The sequence below is a fragment of the Pongo pygmaeus genome, chromosome 14 (assembly GCF_028885625.2).
Source record: "Pongo pygmaeus isolate AG05252 chromosome 14, NHGRI_mPonPyg2-v2.0_pri, whole genome shotgun sequence".
NCBI lineage: Eukaryota > Metazoa > Chordata > Mammalia > Primates > Hominidae > Pongo > Pongo pygmaeus.
In genome coordinates this window covers 30072684-30094509 of record NC_072387.2, presented here as the reverse complement: position 1 = coordinate 30094509, position 21826 = coordinate 30072684, and the positions used below count along the sequence as shown (strand labels likewise).

General features: G+C 40.1%; 1 protein-coding gene across 4 annotated transcripts in view; it reads left to right on the top strand.

Moving 5' to 3' along the window:
- The window catches only part of MIPEP (mitochondrial intermediate peptidase), a 159322-nt gene that overhangs the window by 34287 nt on the left and 103209 nt on the right, over positions 1-21826 (top strand). For all 4 annotated transcript variants that reach the window (XM_054446835.2, XM_063650613.1, XM_063650615.1 and 1 more), the window contains 4 exons: positions 13729-13882; positions 15476-15553; positions 17452-17656; positions 18863-18972. In XM_054446835.2, the coding sequence (XP_054302810.1) occupies positions 13729-13882; positions 15476-15553; positions 17452-17656; positions 18863-18972 (547 nt within the window). The remainder of the gene's footprint in view (positions 1-13728; positions 13883-15475; positions 15554-17451; positions 17657-18862; positions 18973-21826) is intronic.

Below are 21826 nucleotides of genomic sequence, written 5' to 3'. Positions count from 1 at the left end.
TGTAAGATTCTTCATGGAAGAGTAACATTACTTCTTTCAGATACGAAAATAAATTATTTTATTTGAAATTAAATTTTATTTTTGATTAGGCAATTCATTCACATGGCTCAAAAAATCAACAATGTTAAGAAGTATTAATTGAGAATACTCATCTCTACCTCTGTCCCAGAAGTCATCACTTTTAAGTTGTTTGATGTATCCTTCCAGTGTTTGGGTTTTGTTTTTGATGCTTTGGAAACACTATTTCTTTTCTGTAAGTAATGAGTTTCAGTATTTCATTTATTTTGGTGCTATTTTTGTTTGTTTGTTTATTTATTTTCTTTTTTTCTTTTTTTTGAGACAGAATCTTCCTCTGTTGCCCAGGCTGGAGTGCAGTGACGTGATCTCAGCTCATTGCAACCTCTGCCTCCTGGGTTCAAGTGATTCTCCTGCCTCAGCCTCCTGAGTAGCAGGGATTACAGGCATGCACCACCACACCCAGCTAATTTTTGTATTTTTAGTAGAGACAGAGTTTCACCATTTTGGCCAGGCTGATCTCAAATTCCTAGCCTCAAGTGATCCGCCTGCCTCAGCCTCCCAAAGTGCTGGGATTACAGGCATGAGCCACCACATCCTGCCAATTTTGGTGCTATTTTTAAATTAAGATATCATTGGGAAAGGGCATTCGGTATTGTCTATTCCTTGCTAAGATATATTTTTAAAATCTCAAGAGCATTCACATAATGAAATACAGATGTTTTGTGTTTTAAACTATTCAAAAAATGGGCTCTCACAGAAGGACTTTTTTTTTTTTGATGTGAGAAATCGCATGCTTTGTTAGTATAGGATTAGTGATCTTGGTGGTTTTAAATTTTTAAAAATTAACCTTTATTATGAAAACTTTCAAAATAAACAGAAATAGATAGGAAATGGATGGCTCAGTCAAAAGAAAAGAACAAAGAAAAAATTGTTTAAGAAAAAAATGAATTAAAAAAACAGAAGTAGAGCAATATGAGTAACCTCTGTATATTGATCTCCCAGATTCTACCAAAAAAAAAAAAAATTAGCCCGGCTAATTTTTTGTATTTTTAGTAGAGACAGGGTTTCACCGTGTTAGCCAGGATGATCTTGATCTGCTGAACTCGTGATCCGCCCACCTCGGCCTCCCAAAGTGCTGGGATTACAGGCATGAGCCACCATGCCCGGCCAATTACCAAGATTTTTCTATGTTTGCTTCATTTGGCTCTTTTTTAAGTTTTCTTCTTTCTTTGCTCTTCTTTTCCTTCTTCCTTCCCTCCCTGCTTTTCTTCTTTCTCTTTTCTCACTACTAATGTACAGTCATGTGTCACTTAATGACAGGGATACATTCTGAGCAATGCATCATGGGCTGGGCACAGTGGCTCATGCCTGTAATCCCAGCAGTTTGGGAGGCTGAGGCAGGTGGATCACAAGGTCAGGAGTTCAAGACCAGCCTGGCCAACATAGTGAAACCCTGTCTCTACTAAAAATACAACAACAAAAAATTAGCTGGGCATGGCGGCATGTGCCTGTAGTCCCAACTACTTGGGAGGCTGAGGCAGGAGAATTGCTTGAACCTGGGAGGTGGAGGTTGCAGTAAGTTGAGATCATGGCACTGCACTCCAGTTTGGGCAAGAGAGTGAGACTTTGTCTCAGAAAAAAAAAAAAGCATTGTTAGGCAATTTTGTCATTGTATGATCTTAGAGTGCACTTACACAGACCTAAGGGTATAGCCTACACACATGCCTATGCTCTCTGGTATAGCCTGTCGCTCCTAGGCTACAAGCCTGCACAGAATGTTACTATACTGAATACTGTAGGCAGCTGCAACACAATGATAAGTATATATGCATCTAAACATGGAAAAGGTATGGCGAAAATAGGTATAAAAGATAAAAAATGGTACACCTGTATAGGGCTCTTACCACAAATGGAGCTTGCAGGACTGGAAGTTGCTCTGGGTGAGTCTGTGAGTGAGTGGTGGTGAATGTGAAGGCCTAGGACGTTACCATACACCATTATTGACTTTATAGACACTGTACATGTAGGCTACACTAAATTTATAGAAAGATATGGTTCTTCTTCAATAATAAATTAACTTTTGCTTCCTTAACTTTTTTTACCTTATAAACTTTTTAGTTTTTAAAAACTTTGATACTTTTGTAATAATATGTAGCTTGAAACACAAGCACATTGTATAGGTGAACAACAATATTTTCTCTTTTTTTAATCCTTATTCTATAAACTTTTTTCTATTAAAAACTTTTTTTGTACTTTTTAAATTTTTTTGTTATAAACCAAGACACAAACATACACATTAGCCAAGGCTTACACAGGGTCAGAATCGTCAACATCACTGTCTTCCACCTCCACATCTTGTCCTACTAGAAGGTCTGCAAGGGAAATAACAGGCATGGAGCTGCCATCCCCTGTGATAACAATGCCTTCTTCTGGAATCCCTCCTGAAGGACCGGCCTGAGGCTGTTTGACAGTTAACTTAGAATGAGTACACCAAAATAGTGATAGAAAGTATAGTATAGTAAATACATGAATCAGTAATACAGTCATTTATTAGGTGTTGTGTACTGTACCTAATTGTATGTGTTAGGCTTTCATATGACTGAGGGCACAGTAGTTTTGTTTACACCAGCATCATCACAAACATGTGAGTAATGCCTTGTACTCTGACATTATGACAGCTACAATGTTACTAGGTGATAGAAATTTTTCAGCCCCATTATCATCTCAAGGGACCACCCACCGTAGCATATGTGGTTCATTGCTGACAGAAGTGTTGTTACCTGGCTTGTGACTACTTTAAAATCCTAGCCCTCATGTCATCTCAGTCTTACACGTTTATTATGTACTTCTGAAAAACATGAACATCTTCTTACATAACTCTTGTATCATTATTACCTAATAAAAATTTAATAGCAATTTGTTGGCATCATTTAATATCTAGTCTATATTCGTATTTCCTTGGTAGTATCAAATCAGCTTTCTTCCCCGTTAGCTTGTTAGAATTAGGACTCCAACAAAGCCTCCACATTCTCTTGGCTTTTCTGTCTCCTGTCTCTTACTTTAGAGCAATTCCCCATGCCTCATGCTCTTCTTACTCTCTTTTTTGTCATATTATCAGCAACAGTTGTTGAAGAGACCAGGCCATTTGTCCTACAGGATTTCTAACTTTGTGGATTTACCTGTGTGCTTCCTTGTGGCATCATTTCACTAGTTCCTCTCTTCCTATCATTCCTGGAAGCTGGATGTTACATATAACAACTCACTGTTAAACATTTCCCATTTTTGGCATGGACACCCATAGGTGATGTTGTATACTTTGTGTCACATCACATCAAAAGACGTGAAATAGCTGAGCATGGTGACACATGTCTGTAATCCCAGTGACTTGGACGCTAAGGTGGGAGGATCACTCGAATCCCGGAGTTCAAGGCTGCAGCAAGTTATGATCACGCCACTGTACTCCAGCCTGGGCGACAGAGTGAGACTCCATCTCTTAAAAAAAAAAAAGAAAAAAAAAAGACATGAAATATCAGTTGCCCACTGAGGGTGATGTGAAGATGGACCCCTAGGTAGATTGATGCTGACAGGATCTCTGCAGTCTGTGGTGAGGGTTTCCCTCTCAGCTAGAAAGGGATCTGTGTGGTGTTCCTGGCAACATGGAAACATCCAATTTTCCCTCAGTCATTTACCCAGTGGCTTTAACACCCATTGATAGTCTTCATCTGAGTCAGTCATTCTTTTTAATTACCAATTCTCAAAATAAGGATTTATTGTAATAGTTTTCTGAACTAGTGACAGATGAGTATTATCTGGCTTTCTCTTTGTAAAGCGTCATTATAAACTAATGGAATTCCATTGATTCATTGTGTTTCAGTCCATTACAGTCATTTAGGAGGGATGCCAAATCTGTCATAACTTGGCCAATTGCACTGAAAAGTCAGTCTTTTAGGAGCTTGTTGAGTGAGACTCAAAATACCTGTGTTTATTATTCCCAGTTGAGTTTGAACCACTTGCTGCATCCCTGCAGGACAGAAAAGGGGTGGTGATTTCTCCAGTTGTGAGCCAGGAGCATCTGCAACCTGGAGAGAGGTCTGAGAATAGGGTCTGTTGCTGGACTCAATCATTCAAAGAGGGTTGGAAAAGCTCCTTAGGCAAAGCAAATGGCTGTCCGGCCACTTTCCTTTCATCGTTTTCCACAAGGCTCTGGGGGAGAAAATCTCTGCCTGTTCCCCTTTCGCTGCTGCCACTTGTTCCTTCTCACTAGGTTTTCATTCCTCCCTGTCCCAGGGCTAACCTGGATCCTCTCTCACGACATTTCCACATCTCCCATTCTGTTCTTCCTAAAGCAAGATGCAGCACATAGGTGTTATTTTTGGTTATTCTTTCCTACTGTTCAATTTTAGACATGGCTGTTTGATTTCACATTTTGATACAGCTTAAGCTGAATGAGAGCCCATTGCAATAGAGGTCTCCTTGCTGTAGTGAGATTTGGCCCCAGCCTCTACGGCGAGAGTTCTGTCATCTAGCGGCACATCGGTGTGGTGTCATCTTCTCTCCCTAAAGTCAGGCCTACTGGTTTACTTTCCTAATCCCTAGGATAATGATGGAATTGTACCGTCTTTCTTTAGCTTTGATTTCTTAGTTTTCAGTGAACTGTGTTGCTGATCTGCACCATTAATGAAAATTATTTCCTGGTTGCCAGGAAGTTTGACTGGAGCAATTTTCTTGCCACTAGCTTCAGAAGTCAAGACAGAGCCAAATTAGCAATGGTGGATTCTTTATAGAAGAGGGGGAAAGGTCTTTTCAGTTCTATATAGTTACCTGAAGGGCAAACAGGTTTCCAGTATCATTCAGTTCCTTTACTGCTACCTTCTCTATGTAACCAAATAAAACAGTAGCTCTCCCTGTGGTTTTCAAGGCAGCATTTCAAAATGTCACCCAGCTATAACATGAGAATTATACTTAGTCATTCCTGATGCCAAAAATACAGTTTCATTTGCTTTCGATAAAGTTAAAAATCGTTTCTCTGACAGTACTGTCACATGCCGTGTTCTTTACAAGTGACCATTTTTTCCTTGCCCACACGTGCCCTCTGGCACGCCATCTTGTTCATTCTGTAACGAGCCTCTGGACATTTGCCATTTGGTGCACATGTTCTCTGTCACATTTGCTGTCACTCACTGAATAGAATAAGGTAAGACTGAAGCTATGTTTACCTGCAGTTTCAACCTGGATTCTCTGACTGTATTTGATTGTGTTTTATATTTTCACTAAGTTTGAGGCCATGGTGTTTGGACGTAATATCCAAGTTCTTTCTTTACCTTAATTCCAGGTGTGTCAGAGGTTGAAATATAGGTCTGACTCATAGAGTGTGCTTCATAAATACAGTGATCCACTGACTTTTTTAAAATTCAATTTACAATGATGAATTCTTCAGTTGAAAGTCTCTTCTTGACTGGTATTTCTATGCTCATTTCAATCATAATTAGTGTTGGATGAAGATTAGATGAAGATTTTGATACATTACTAAATTATATTGTTCTTAATTTAAAAGACCTAATTATATTTATACCATTGTATCATGTTGATAGTGGTATGTTCTGGTTCTTTGCTGAAAATTTGTAAACTCACATGTAACGTATTATAAACCAGAATAGCAGAGCGTTTATTGGACTTATTCAGTCACCTGTAGTGGATAACATAATTTTCTTCCTCTTTCTTTCTTCAGAGGAATCAAAGGGTTCTAGAGATCCCTTACTTCTGGGTCCAGATCCATGGAATTCTTTACAAAAAATAGTCATAAAATTCTTGTAAAACTGTAGAAGAGTCTGAGGTGGTGACAGGGATGGCACTGAAGCCAAGTCCTCAAAATGCACCTAAGCTCTGTCTCTGCTGGTTGTGGCTCTGCTGTGCTGTGAGGTCCTATGTGCTGCCCGTGGTGCTTTCCCACTGTCTAGGGTCTCTAGATGAGAGAGGAAAATGTTCTTATTTGTAGCATCTATGCAGATAAGGAAGCTGTGGATGGAGATGGTGCAGTCAGTTGTTCACAGGCCGGCCTCAGCCTCGGAGTGCTCTGCGGAGGCAGGCGGAGCCACATGATGAGCCTGGCATGGAGGGCTGTACTGGGGCCTGTGACCACCCAAACACCCTCTGTGCATGTTTTTTCACTCCGTGTTGAAGACGTGAGCTGAGAGCACAGCAGTCACACCCTCCTGACTGGCTGGTCATGTGGGACTGCTCCTTGGGGCCCCTCAGATGTGGGTTGGAGCTGCGGAAAACACCCTGTAGTTTTTTGAATCTCTTCCACCCTCTCTGGACCTCTCTCCTTCTGGCTCTTCTTCAGGAGGGAAGTAGCCTGCATTTGTTGAGAGTCACTGAGCGTGTGGAGGGGCATGTAGTCTCGCTCTGGATGGCTGAGGCAGCTGAGTAAGGACTAAGGCACTAGTGCTTGCTTGAGCTTGTCTGCCCCATTTGCTTGAATCCCCTTGGGCCTTTGCTGCCCTCTTTCTTCCCCTTTGAGTGCCCTCCCTCTCTTCCAGGAGCCTCATCTTTCCAGGTGTGCTCCAGATGCTGCCTCTTCTTTGTAGTTCTCTCTGTTCCTCCCATTCCCAGCTTCTCCCCTCTGTCAGGTGAAACTGACCACAGCCTCATCTTTGAGCCAATGCCTTGTTTACACTGCTCCTCTGCCCCTGATCATTTGGATTGGTTGTCATTATTGTTACAGTGTGTTCATCTTTCCACACTGAGGAGTTGTCATGCAGGCACATGGCAGGTGATTAATGAAAGTTTACTGCATCTACACAGCTTCTTGACACAGTGTTGCATTTCTTTTTAGAGGTAAGGTCAGCTTTGGGGAATAGAAGAGAACTGGAATAGGAGTAGAAGAAGGGAACTGGAATAGGAGTAGAAACCACTGGGTTTAGTCTTGTCCCTGTCCCTGTCTCTGTCTAACAGCAATAATAGTGGCTATAATTTACTGTGGGCCTGCTTTTCTCCAGGAACCATCCCAGGTTCATTGCATGCGTTTCTGTAATTGTTAATGGAGCGTGGAAAGTATTTCCACTTTCCTGGTGAGGAAACTGAGGCTTCAGAAACCTAAGTAACTTGCTCAAAGGATGGAACCAATGAGAAATAGTATTTTCAAACCCAGGGCTCTCGTGTATTCCAGATTGCCTTAGACTGTCACAAGCCTCTGAGTCTGAGTTTCCTCAGGTAAAACGAACAATAATTCTGATAATAATTCTTGCTCCACCTGTCTCACAGAATCATGTAAGGAATAAGGAGATTCTTGATTCTTGATGTGAAAGTACTTTGCAAATTGTGAAGCACCAAGACAATATAAGATAATATTATCTCAAACCACTATAGATCTTGCTTCACCAATTATTCTAACTTTATCATAATCACCATCTCTTCCTTTGTATTAGTTTCAAACCCTTTGCCTGCAGACCTGCTAAGATATCTCTTATCTTACAACACACATAATTATCCTTCTGTGACTGTTGGAGAGACTGTGGTACTATCTCATTTTTTTCCTGCCGAACTTCCCCCAGTCCTACTCTCTGCTGCTGCGTCCTCTTTCTAATAGCTACAGTCTGGTTTATAGGCCTGTCAGTCTACCCAGCTAGTGTTTCCAGGTTATCAGCCACCTGCCAGCATGAAATTCAGTAATTTGTTTTACTGCTCAACATCCCTGATGTCTGCAGTTTTCTGTTTGGGTGTTTTTTTTTTTTTCCTTGGATTTGAGATCCTAATGTCTGCAATTTTTGACAGTGCTGACCATGTCCAGTTTCTTAAAATTCTTTCTTCAACACACACCCTCAGACTTCCTGTTATCTCCTTTTTTATCACCACACTCATTTCTCTTTTTACTTCTCTAAATTGGTCGTTCTCAATCTTTGTTCACTGTTAGGCTGCCGTAGGAGTCAATGCAGGGATGTAGTGTTCTCACTGTGACCAGTAGCTCCTCACTCTTGAAAGCATTTTGGGAAATGTATGTAAGAATGAATGATACAATTACTGTGCTTCCTTTAGTACTTGCTTTAACTTGTAACAGATATTTGTGAAAAACTTCAGTACCTCAGCCTAAACAAAGATGTGCCCTCCTGATGATTTTTTTTCAACTTCCATGCTGTTATCATGCAGTTATAAAGGATGGTCTCAGGCCTTCTACTTGGTTGTTGTCGTAGCCTTGGGAAGGTTACTTACTGTCTTGTAAACCTGTTTTCTCCATTGTAACATAGGGGTGATGGTATTACCTTAAAGGATCGTTTTTGCTGCTTAATGAGATATGTATAAAGGGCTTAGCCCACTGTCATAGTGAGTACTCACCAAATGTCAGTTACCATCATCATCATCATCATCATTTGGTAGTGATAGTTTTCTGTTTGTAGATTAAATTTAGGGAAAAATGGACAACATATTTGCAATATAGGTCAAGCATTTCTAATCTGAAATGCTTCAAAATCCAAAACTTTTTGAGTGCCAACATGACACCACAAGTGGATCTCATGTGACAGATTGTGGTGAAAATACAGTTAAAATTTTGTTTCATGCACAAAATTATTTAATATATTTTGTAAAATTACCTTCAAGCTATGTATATAAGGTGTATATGAAACAAATAAATTTTGTGTTTAGACATAGGTCACATCCCCAAAATATCTCATTATGTATATGCAAATTTTCCAAAATACAAAAAAAATCCAAAATCCAAAACATATCCCAAGCATTTTGGATAAGGGATACACAAACTATATTGAACTTTCTCTTGCTATAATAATCATGAATCTTTGCATTTTAAACTGACCTACATGTCACTGCCAGAATAATCTTTCTAAAGCACAGGATTTTGTCATTTCTCTCCTCTTCTTCCTTACTACTAATAGCAGCTATTCCCCCATTGTATGCATTCTGGGGAGACGCAGTAAATGTTGGCAAAATAAAGGGCATATCTCTATTCTTCTCCTCTCTGGTGCCTAGCAAAATTAAGAAAAAGAGCATCAATATATCTATATCTATATATAACAACAAGACAGATCAGGAGGGCAAGGCAGGAGGAGGGGAATCAGTAAATACTATCTAAAATTGCTAAACCAGTAAATAAATGTTTATTTTAAAACCAATAGAGGCCCGTATCTACCAAAAGTATCAAAATTAAGAGGCAGGAGAACCGCTTGAACCCAGTAGGTGGAGCTTACAGTGAGCTGAGATCATGCCACTGCACTCTTGCCTGGGTGATAGAGCGAGACTCTGTCTCAAAAAAAAAAAAAAATTAAAAACAATAGAGAAACCACCAGAGAAGCTAAAATATAGACTGTAAATATCACTAATATATCAAATTATTAGAAAGAAAAAGGAAATGCAGTACACATAGCCAAAGAAGGAAAATAAATGAAGCATTAAAAGAAACATAACAGAATTACATTGGCGAGAGTGAGGGCACTAGGTATTTTCATACACTGCAGGTAGGAATGTAAGTTAGAACAGCTTTTTTTTGGAGGATAATTTGGAAATACCTATCAAAAAATTTAAGGTCTTGTACTCTTTGCAGCAGTGTCATTTCTTCAGTTTATCTTATGGATAGGCTTGTGTGGGTGTGACAAGGACATTTCACTATGGCATCATTTTAACAGATAAACTAACAGCAGCTTACTGTCAGTTAAAAGGAACAGAGGCAGACCAAGGCAGGGAAGTGAGCTCTGGGTGTGACCTAACCGGTTGCATTTTCTGTAAAGAAGTTAAAATCAATAATAAAACTGATGAAAAGTCTGGGATCCTTTAATATCCCCATGTGTGGGAAATTCCAAACTATGTCAGTGGTCGGATACTTCCCCCATTGATGCTTCAGGCTCTCATTGGCCTTGCCTCCTCTGCTCATGTACAACACAACAGGAGATGCATGAAATAAGCTTTGTCATGTGTTTGCTGTGGGTGACTACACCCATGAAAGAAAACAGCCTAGGGCTTTATATACTAAACTGGAAAGTATTCCAAGTTATATTTTTATGAAAACATATGTGTAAAAATACATATCATTGATATATTTTTATGTTAAATGAAATTGCAAGATAGTGTGAATGGTATGATTCTATTTGTGCCAAAGTAGGTTTATATATACATGAAGTTTACATGCATAAACTTCTAAGAGTGTGCATAGAAAATGCCTGGAAGGATACAGAAGATATTTACTTCTGAGGGTGGGCATAGTGAGCCAGGAGACAAGACAGTATACTTTTTGCCCATTGTTACTATTTTTGAGGTGTTTTTATTTTAAAACAGGCAGTTTAGAAATTCATTTGTTCCCAGTCATTTTAGGGTAATATCGTGATATTATATAAACTTACATTCTATACTTAAATTTTTTTTTCCAAGATAAATTGTTTCCTTGAATTTTGCCTAACACATGTGATTGTCATGGTCATTGGATAAGTCAGTAAATATTTTTAGGTTATAGTTTAGTAAAATAAGCTGTGTTATTAGCTTTACTGTGTTTCTTTTCCATAAAAGTAAATGTCATATGTTCATTATAATCTTAAGAAGGGTACAATTTTAATATGTAAAGTTTCTTTTCTCCTTTATTTTTGTGTTTTTATTATCTGGCAACAAAAAAATGAATTGCTTTTTATAACCAATTATAGTTTAAACTTTCTTGCCTTGGTAGTAGGTTCTGTGGGAAGTTTCTGCTCTGGTAAGTTGTGATTATGGCTGCCTGCCTGTCTTTCCAGTTTTGGGGGCAGCACTTTGCTCTGTGGCCTTGATTCTCTGCTAAATCTAAGAAGATTCTTGATTTTCAGCTTGTTCAGCTTCCTGCTTGTTAGGATGGAGTGGTGACTTTCAACCTCCTCATGTGCAGGAGTGGAAACCTCAAGCCTGGACCACTTCCTTTTATAATTTATTTTCTCCCCTCTTTCCATGTACTCCTTTCTCTCAGTTCTTCAGTACCTCTGAACTGTTCTGTGTCTTCCTTCCCAACCCTCCCTCTGGTAGTTCAGGGGTCTGCCCTTTACCCTCTTCTCTGGCTGCATCGCCCTTCCCTAATGGCCGTGTCTCCCTCTCTGGCTCTAATATCCAGACAGTGAAGTCTCCTTGTTCTCCTTAGCTTTGCGTCCTGAGTGTCTGGCATCTCATGGGCATTTCACAGTTGGTGTCTCCAAAATGGAGTTTATTTTCTGTGAGCCCTCCATCCTCCTCCCATCATTGCACCTCACCCTCCTCTCTTCTCCCACAAACACACCCAGATTCCCCTTCCTTTTTTTGTGTTCATTGTGCTGGCTGATTCAGTGACTCTACCATCCACTTATTTGTCCAAGCCAGAAACCTGAGTGTTATTCTAGATTGTTCTGTCTTTCTCATCACCCTCCAAATCCAATCACTCACACAGTCCTGAGACGTTTGCATCTCAAAGGAAAAACACATTCATCCCTGACCCCACTGCCCTCTGTCAGAGTTCACCCTCTGAAGCCTGGAAGTCTGTCCTCCTCTCAGCCCTCCCTGCCTCCTGCATTCCACCCTCCATGCTGTCCACTGTGCAGCATTCCAGAAAACATCAGATGCTCCCCTATGGCCTGCAGAAGCTGTCTCCCAAATGGCATCTGTAAGCAATTCATTGAGAGTATAGTCATAAAATATTAGAAATTGTATGTATATTTATTTTTCTTTATCTCAACTTATAAAAATGTCTGCTTTTCTTTTTGCAATGTGATAAAACAATACCACATGCATATACTTTATGAATGTACTTACAGAAGGTTGAATACTCAAAAGTTATTTTAGTGTGCATTGGTGAGGAAGCTTAGAGGCCATGGCCTATGGTGCATGGTCCCAGTTCCTCAGCTTAGTGGACCAGGCGCTCTGTTTTCTGGCCCCTGCCTGCCTTTTCCAGACTCCGCTCCCATTCTTTCTGCATTTATCCCTGCATTGGTAACTGCTTCATCTTTAACCACATCCTTTCTAGAAGTTACCAGGCTATTTTATGCCATCATACTTTAGTTACACCGTCGCTTCTGCCCAGAATTCCTATTGTGATTCCCATTTTCCATTCCTCATCCCAGCCCTGCCTTGCAAAGTCTGATTCCGTGTTTTTTGTTTTTTTTGTTTTTTTTGAAATGGAGAGTCTTGCTCTGTCGCCCAGGCTGGAGTGCAGTGGCACAATCGCGGCTCACTCAACCTCTGCCTCCTGGGTTCAAGCAATTCTCTGCCTCAGCCTCCCGAGTAGCTGGGATTACAGGCACCCGCCACCACACCCGGCTAATTTTTGTACTTTTAGTAGAGACGGGGTTTCACCACGTTGGCCAGACTGGTCTTGAACTCCTGACCTCGTGATCCACCCACCTCAGCCTCCCAAAGTGCTGGGATTATAGGTGTGAGCCACAGCACCCGGCCGATTCTTTCTTGATTCCTATCCGAGAAGCTTTCCCTAGTGCTACTCTGCACTCCACAAGTAAAGTCATCATGCTGTCCTTTGCCCTCCCATTGTGCAGTGCTCATTCATTCATACTTCAGCACTGTCTATTGAGCGCCAGCTGTGTGCCCACTGCTCCAGGCCCAGGACACAGTGTAGTTGGTTCACTTCTCTGCCTCTTTCAGTGCCAGCTGCTTAGACACAAAGGCTCTTCATTCTTCTCCTCCAGCACCCTGCAGGTTTGCTGACAGCATGCTTGAGTGAACGAACCAGGGAGCGAGGGCACTGGATCACAAACGTCTCTTTCAACACTAGGATTCTGTTTAATGAAAAATCAGTCAGAAATTAAGGTGTAAATTTGTGGATGTCCATAGCCAAAGTCTCATTTGTTGTGCAATTTATGTTCACTTACTAAACTCATTCATTTATTAGTAACTATGTTTGTATATTTTTATATATAATTTTGTTGTGGGGACTCTTATTTTATGGAACGAAGTGTTGTGCAGTTCTAGAATCACAAAGCCAATTGAAAAAAAAATGTGTATTTTGGTAATCCCAAAAAGTAGACATATAATGAGAACCTACGATATTCTAGAGCCATTATTTTTGGCTATGGCTATATATTTTGGCTTGACTTAATGATTCAAATGTAAACATTCAGATCACGTATTTTGGATTTGCTTTGGTTTATGTTGGAATATATAGAACAGAAAAAGTTATTTTTGGGTGAAGAATAATTCGCCTTACTAGTTATGTTGTCCTTAAGATATCTAACTATAAAACAGATAAATTAAGATCTGATTATTTCTATTGCAGGCACGTTTTTTCATAAATGAATATTTTACTGGATGAGAACTTTAAATTCACTTAATGTGCCTCAGGATTTTTATTCATTTAATATTTATGTATATAAGTCACAAGTTTCTAGAATATAACTCATAAGGTAAGAGTTACCATTATAACTGAAACTGATCATATTTTGCAAGTATGTATAAGGAATGTATACAGTGAGCAATTGAGACAGTGCTTAATTGGGTTAGTGAAAGAGTAAATAACATGGAAGGGACAAAGGTTAGGGAATGATATATCTACCTTAATTACTGACTTATGACTAACACTAGTAATAATCAGACTGTCATTCTGAAGCAAACTGTCTGAAAACCCCTCAAATGATATAAATACACTTTTATGTTTTGAATCCTTCTTTAGCTCCAGTGATCTTAAGTATTAAATGAAAAGTTAATTGAATTTACCTTCAGAAATTGAAACAAACAAAGGTGCTGTTGAACCTCTCTTCCTTCTCTTAGGTATAATATTGAGCCCAGCCTATATTGCCCGTTTTTCTCTCTTGGAGCGTGCATGGAAGGCCTGAATATTTTGCTTAACAGACTGTTGGGGATTTCATTATATGCAGAGCAGCCTGCAAAAGGAGAGGTGTGGAGCGAAGATGTCCGAAAACTGGTGAGCTCCTGCTCAGCCTGCAGTTGCATGCATTTGCCTTTCGGTTGGGCAGTTGAGTCAACAGCAGTTTCAGGTTTACATTAACTTTGCCCTGATTGAGTGTGTCCCCTGCCTTATTTCTGCTTCACAAAAAAACTCCAAATTGCACTTCTGATTTAAGACACTGTATAAAGGATCCAAACATAAAACAGCAGAGTTTTCTAAAAAAGTTTTTTGGAACTTGATAGAAGGTTGAATATATATGCACCTTCATATATCCACAAATTGTATTTATAGGAAAATTGTCCTTTACTTTGTATATACCTTCAGTGCTGTGTGTCCGTTTTGGTTAATTCCCAGATTCATTGGATACGTGACCTTTTTTCTTTCCAACCCCCATCCCATGTTGTAGGGGCTTATATTTGCATCAGATATTAATTTACGTCCTGTGTTCTGATTTATTTAACTTCTTTGATAATAACTTCAAGCCTGGAAATCATCTTTCTCCTGTGAAGACCCACTTTATATGAGGCATGAATATTTTATATTTTTTCTCATAGGATTTGAGGCTTTGTTGACCTGTGTGTGTCGCTAAGGCTTTGTATTGTTTTGTTGTTTGATTTTTGCTAGCATGCTTACCACACTGCTTTCTTCACTATATTTTAGGAAATGTAAACAGTCTCAATGCCTCGGCCACGTCTTGTAAGTGGAGAGTAGGTGTGGTGGTGGGATTGAAAGGAGAGTCAGGATGGGAGGACGTTCATCACTGCATTGATTTACTTCACTATCTGTATTACAAACTTCCAAAAAAGATAGAGATTGATAAAATGCTGAGATATAATAAAAAGGAAAATTTATAAGAGGAGACTGAGAGGACAAAATGCGGGTGATGAAGAGTTTCCCCAGAACTGCACTCCACTGGGGTCCAGCCCTGTCAGTTGCGTTCACTTCTGTATCCCCAATGTCTGGAAGAGTTCCTGGCACCAAGTAGGTGCTTAATAGATGTTTGATGAACAATAAATATATACTTGCGGGTAATTTTAAAGCACAAAATCGGGGTTCTCTTTGATGGAATCATTAAATTCTGAAAGAACAAAGAAGGCAAGATGGAGAGTAGTGGTTGAGTCTCTCCTATAAGCTATGTCTCTTGGAGGGGGGATAGATAGTAATATTGCTGATTTTTAACTCAAGCTGGGAGCTGCATTGTGGTGTTTTCAAATTCAAGGGTTATAATTTGCTTGGGCATATATCACGACATTCCAGGATTTGAAGGAAAAATAATTTTGCTCCTAAAATTGTCCAGCCAGCACTTCTTCCCAGCTCTTGTGGGTGGTTAGTAAAGGTATTGTAGAGGATAGGCAGTCAGGACAAAAGGTCCTCATGAGGAGGATTTCCTCTCCTGGACACAGAATTCCAAAACTGAAATCATTCAAGAGGTGGAGCAGAAGAGGATGCGGGGAAAAGAGAATCTATCTCGAGATAATGTGGGGTGTAGAATGTAATTAAAATGTCTATATGTGTGGCTGTGGATGTTTAATATACAGATTTTTGTGTTAGGGATTTTAGAGAATCAGATGGCCTCGTTTACCACCAAATTTAAATTTTTTTTTCTAGGCTGTCGTTCATGAATCTGAAGGATTGTTGGGGTACATTTACTGTGATTTTTTTCAGCGAGCAGACAAACCACATCAGGTGATCCTTTCTTTATAAACTGGTCTCTCTAGAACTGATCAGCATTTCATTTGTATCGATGTGAACTTTGTATCATTTTTTAAATTCCATGATATTTAAAAGTTATTAATGATGGTTACCAAATATATACATTTGAAATTAAGATAGAATTTTAAAATTAAAAAGTTTATGGAAATAATTACATCAGTCTATATTTGTCACTTTTATCTGGGCCATGGTATTAATTATAGTAATAATGACAACTGACATTTTATGAATCCTTATTTGTGCCAACCAGTGCACTGAGTCCATTATACACATCAACCTTTTAATGTTCACGTCACCCTTTTGACTAGTTACTCACATTATGAGGAAACTGAAGCCATAGAGGTTAAGCTACTTGGCCAGAAGTGCTAGGACTTAAAGGCATACATACTGAGCAGATCCCCAACTTTTAACTCTTTTCCCTACTTGACAATGAACCTGTTCTAAAACTGCAGAAGGTATTCCATGTGGAAACCTTACCAACCACCAAGTAGCTCCTTATGTGGAAGACTTGAGGCAGCTCATCTCCTTTTCTTTAGCGTTGGCCGACTTTGACAGCCAGTCGGCTTTAGCAGTTTCATGTAGCTTGATGGGAAATGTCAAGAGTTTAGGTTATAAGTTATAACAGAAATAATCTACCTTATGTTTGAATAGTGATTCACAATTTCCAAAGCACAGATTTTAACAGATGTGAGCTTATGAATTCTGGACAGCTACTGTGGGATTTGACAAGGAAGCATTTAGAGATGAGGCTTTCAGAAGCAAATTATTTTCCAAGATGATTTGGCTAGTAGGTGTGAAAGGTAGGAACAGGGTGCAGGTCACCAGACTCTGAGGCCAGTGTTCTTCCTCTTTGCTTAAATGGGTGGGTGGTGGAGACTCAACTTTAGTGATTAGGAGCCCTGGCTCCTAATAGTCAGCCTGGGTTCAGATCCAAGGTGTGGCAATTCTAGCTAGGTGTCCTTGGACATGTTATTTAATAATCCTAAGACTAGTTTTAGTTTTATCATCTGGAAAGTGAGATACCTGCTACATAGGGTTGTTGTGGAGAATAAGTGATACAGTGTATGTGAGTCTCAGTGTAGTGCCTGTTTCAGAGTAAGTTATTCTGGATCTGGATCCCTTGCTTTACACTAGTTTAGATCCCATCTCGTTCAAGTGATAAAAGTCAAGAGAGGCTGGGCGCGGTGGCTCATGCCTGTAATCCCAGAACTTTAGGAGGCCGAGGCTGGCAGATCGCTTCAGCCCAGGAGTTCAAGACCAGCCCTGGCAACATAGTAAGTAAGACTCCATCTGTACAAAAAAAAAAATCTAAAAATTTAGCTGGGTGTGGTGGAGCACACCTGTAGTCCCAGCCAATCAGTAGGCCGAAGCAGGAGGATGGCTTCAGCCCAGGAGGTCCAGGCTGCGGTGAACCGTGATCACAACACTGCAGTCCAGCCTAGGCAACAGAGCAAGACCCTATCTTAAAAAAAGAAAAAAAAAAAGCAGCCAAGAGACATGGAAAGTACCTACTAGTTCATTATCTGACACATAGTAGGGACTCAGAATAAATGTTAGTGTCCCTTCCTAAGCTCTTTGCTGACTTTGTTTCCAGCATCTGGCACAGCATCATTTCAATGCATGTTTTGGGACCAAAGTAATGAATTAATCCATAGAAACTGAATGTGTTATTGATGTTTTAAAAAATTAAAATTTTAGCAGAATAAAAAATGGCAAGAAAAGGTGTATATATGTAAATAGATAGAATAAGAATATAATTAAGTTAAAGTTTGCACTCACACATTTTTGGTGAAATTTTATATTCATTAAGACTGTTTTACTCTTCACATTACCGAATACTCTTTTCCTTTTATGTTTTCTGATTCTTAAAGGATTGCCATTTCACTATCCGTGGAGGCAGACTAAAGGAAGATGGAGACTATCAACTCCCAGTTGTAGTTCTTATGCTGAATCTTCCCCGTTCCTCAAGGAGTTCTCCAACTTTGCTAACTCCTGGCATGATGGAAAATCTTTTCCATGAAATGGGACATGCCATGCATTCAATGCTAGGACGTACTCGTTACCAACACGTCACTGGTGAGCCATGAGGAGGGCTTTTATTTACTACAATCCTTTACAAACATACATTTTCTTTTAAATTGGGAAAGGGGCTTTTTATTTGGAAAATGTGATCATTTTACCGTGTCCTGTGGTCTTTATCTCAGATTGCCTCATCCTGCCTTCCCCATGGTTGTGCAGCCTGATCTTCCATGCTTTTTTCCATGCTTGCTAACAGCTTTCACCAGGGAATAATCTCAGTTGTCTTTCAAGTTTGTCCCTTTTTACATTTTACAGTGTTTTATATTGAATTTAAGTTTGTGGCTATGTGTGTGTGAATAAAAAGGTATCTCCTTAATACCTACCACAGAGTTAATAAGTAAGTGAATGAATGGTCTCTGTTTGTATTCAAAATCAGAAAACAAAATAAAGCATGCTTAAGAAGTATGATGAAGTCCTTTTAATTTTTCATATACTTTGCCCTGTATAAAATCATAGTTCTGCTTTGTAGTTTTTATGCTGCTATGTGGCTATATTTTGTGATATTACAGACTTCCCTCTTCATTGTCTTATCCTTAAGTCTTAAGCTCACTATCACATATGGTCAGCATTAGACCACTAATGAATTGTTGGCATCCAGCATTTGTTAACTAACTTTACACACAGTATTTTGGACAAGGAGAAGGTATTGAAAAGACTGTAGGTGGGCTGAACAGAATCATTAAATGTCATCTAAATTTCTTACAGGATTTGTTACTTTAAGTAATTTTCGGTTTAAAATATTTCTTTTTCTCACTGAGAATTGACTTTGTTACAAAAAGCAATAAATGGATAAAATAAAGTACTTGTAAAAGAAAGGAAGGATAAAAGTATTAGGTAATGGAATTTAGTGAATTAAATACAAATGCTATATTAATATTAGAAATGTTTTAATTTGTTTGATGTATAGCCAGCATAGCTGAAGACAGGTTTGTTTGTAAAAGGTGTGAGCCATTGCTTTATAAGGTGTTTTAGCAGCTGTGCAAATATTTTGTTTTAATTTTGATATAAAGGAAAATATGTAGGATTATAATAAACTTTTTTGCAAATATGTACAATAAATTTATAGAAGAAAAATATTGATTTAATGAATTAAAACTTACAGTTCATCAGAAGTACAAATAAAAGTTTTAAAGGGTACATAAAAAGTAAGATAAATATATTGATTTGATTCATGCCAACTTTTTTTTTTTTTTCTTGTTTTAGGGACCAGGTGCCCTACTGATTTTGCTGAGGTTCCTTCTATTCTGATGGAGTACTTTGCAAATGATTATCGAGTAGTTAACCAATTTGCCAGACATTATCAGACTGGACAGGTAGGAACAGTAATATTGTCATCTTGTCGTTTGGGTTGTGATAGTTGGCGTTTATGACATCCTGGATAAGTTGAACTCTTCCTGCTTTTCAGAACTCACCCTCTGTTAGTAACAAACCTTTTATTGCTTCTTTTTTTCCTGATTCCCTCTTTTCTTTTGCCAGCCTATTAACTCATAGTCCTAGCATATAGTCATGTGTTGAAAAATAGCTACCCTTTATTATATGCCTGGTAATCTGCCATTTAGTCCTCATAACCACCCCATAAGGAAAGCACTTTATCCCCATTTTCCAGATGAAGAAACAAGCTCTGTAGTAGAATAGGCATTCAAGCCTGTCTCACTTCTAAAAAGCCTTTGCTTCTGAATATTTATTCTCTTGGTCTGAATTTTTATGTTGTCTCATTAAACTGAACCCAATGCCATATTTTGCCAGTATGCTTAGCATCTCTGTGATGTTTAGTCTGCAAAGTCCTTAATTTTAAGGCTTAAATTTCAATGATGCATTCTAATATTAAAGATTTTTAAATTAAAATGTGAGGTACCTTACACTAAGTTAGCTGTAAGTTGTCAACATTGTGCTGTTTACTGTCCATGTGTACATTGGAAGATACGTTCTTTCCCTTCCCTCTAATTCTGATTATACTAGAACCGTATTACGTGAGGTGATGTTCTTCCCCCTCAGACTGTATATACCCCCGGTACAAATGTAAATTGTATTCATCTGTGAATCCTTAGCACCTAGAATAAAAAAAAGCACTGAAAGAAATTAAATGACGGGACGAATAGAATTAGAAACAGAAGGACCTTAACCACCTTTATTTGTGACTCTTCTTCTGATTATGTCTCCAGATGTGTAATATTATTTGGTCATTTCTTTTTTTTTTTGGACTTGATTTTATCTGTAGAATAATCAGTGATCTTCTGGCTGGCACAGTGGCTCATGCCTGTAATCCCAGCACATTGGGAGGCTGAGGCAGGTGGATCACTTGAGCTTGGGAGTTCGAGACCAGCCTGGACTACATTGTGAAACCCTGTCTCTACTAAAAATACAAAAGTTAGCCAGGCGCGGTGGCACATGCCTGTAGTCACAGCTGCTCAGGAGGCTGAGGCAGGAGAATCACTTGAACCTGGGAGGCAGAGGTTGCAGTGAGCCGAGATGGTGCCACTGCACTCCAGTCTGGGCAACAGAGTGAGACTGTTAAAAAAAAAAAAAAAAAAGAATAATGAATGATATTCTGGATAAGTAATCTGAGTGACTCTTCAGCATAATATATTTCAGTTATTAAGGTGGCAAATTTGTGATCCAATTAACTACCCATCCATTAATCTACAAAGAATTGTTCTGGGAATTATGTAGACTTGGCCAATAACATAGAGGGGCATACCCTACCACGTGATAGCATAATCCATCTATGGCCATGTATTTTGGGGACTGGGAATGATTAGGAGTTCAGTGATTGCTCCCTGCCTGAGGTGCCTTAGAGCAGAGCCCTGCGCACAGGCAGGGCCAGGAGGGCTCTGCCTGGGGGAACTGGGGAGGCTGGGGAGGAGAAGTGCAGGAGGAAGGAGGTCTGGGAAAAAGAGAAGCAGCATTCGCCAGTCAGCTCTCAGCAGTACTCATCTGTTCCACTGAAAAACATTTATTGAGGACATAGGACAGAGAGGCCCTTCAGTCAGAAAACACTTACTGAGTTTTAATATTTACCAGTCTGCATTCTCAGCATCCGAGAAACAGCCAGGAATAAGTCAGGCAACATCCCATTGCCCGCGGTCTTTAATTCCTAGAGGAACTGAGACAGAGCCCGACTAGGGTGTTGCCGCCCGAAGGCAAAGCCCACGAAAGGCGAGGAGCAACCTCTAGACTGCTGGGGAGGCCTGGCCAGGAGCTGGGAGCTAAAGGCTGAGGAGGAGTTAGACAGGGAAAAACACGGCATATGGGTTGGGTCTTCTGCTGCTGGAGCAGCAGCCAGTAAAGGCTTTCAGGCGGGAATCAAATTTTCACTTCAAGAAAATCACCCTGGTGTCAGGGAGGAAGCGGATTGCAGGGGGTGCGGGTAGAGCCTGAGAGGCTTCCTGGAGAGGCAGGCTCCGGCTCCGGGGGCTCGGCCCCTCTCCCCTCATCCCAGGCGCGCGGCCTCTCTCCACCCACCCTTGCTGGGTGGCCTCAGCCCTGGCGCCCCAGCAACCCGCAGACAAGTACACGGCTGGTGAAGGGGTCAGGGCGGGAGGCAGGGGACGGCGAAGGGGCATCCTGCTTCCGAGGGTTCCGCAGGGTCAGGCCAAGGGAGGCGCCACTTAGTGTGGGATACGTGGGGAGCATCAGTGCCGCCAGGAGGGGTTTCTGCGAGTTTGAGGAGTCTGAGGTTTCGGAGGTCGCCGCTGCCAAAGTGAGAGCGCGTGGTGCAGGGGTGGGGAAGGAGGGTCTGGCGGGGGGACGTGAACACAGGGCGTGGGAGGACACACACGCGGGGGTGACTGCACGAGAGGACCGGGAGCCTTGCACAGTAGTCATTTGTTTAAAAGTAAAATCTGGAGTGGAAATTTACCACAAATACAAATGTCAATTTTTTTTTTAATTGCCATCTACTTATAGAACAACCGGGAGCAAAGAAAGGCTGGGGTCACTGCTCCAAGTGTGATGTAAGGTGCAAAAGGAGAGAGCTTCTCAATGCCTGTATTCTTACTAAATTATTCTGTAAGAAGATGCATTGTTGAACTAGATGCAAGAAAACAAGAGTAAACCCAAAATCTAATCCAAGATAGATGAGATAGGAAGAAAGCACTAAGCTGCTTTGAATTAATTCAAGCTTCAGACACAGAAGACGGATCCAGTGCCCTTAAGGGACTTACAGAC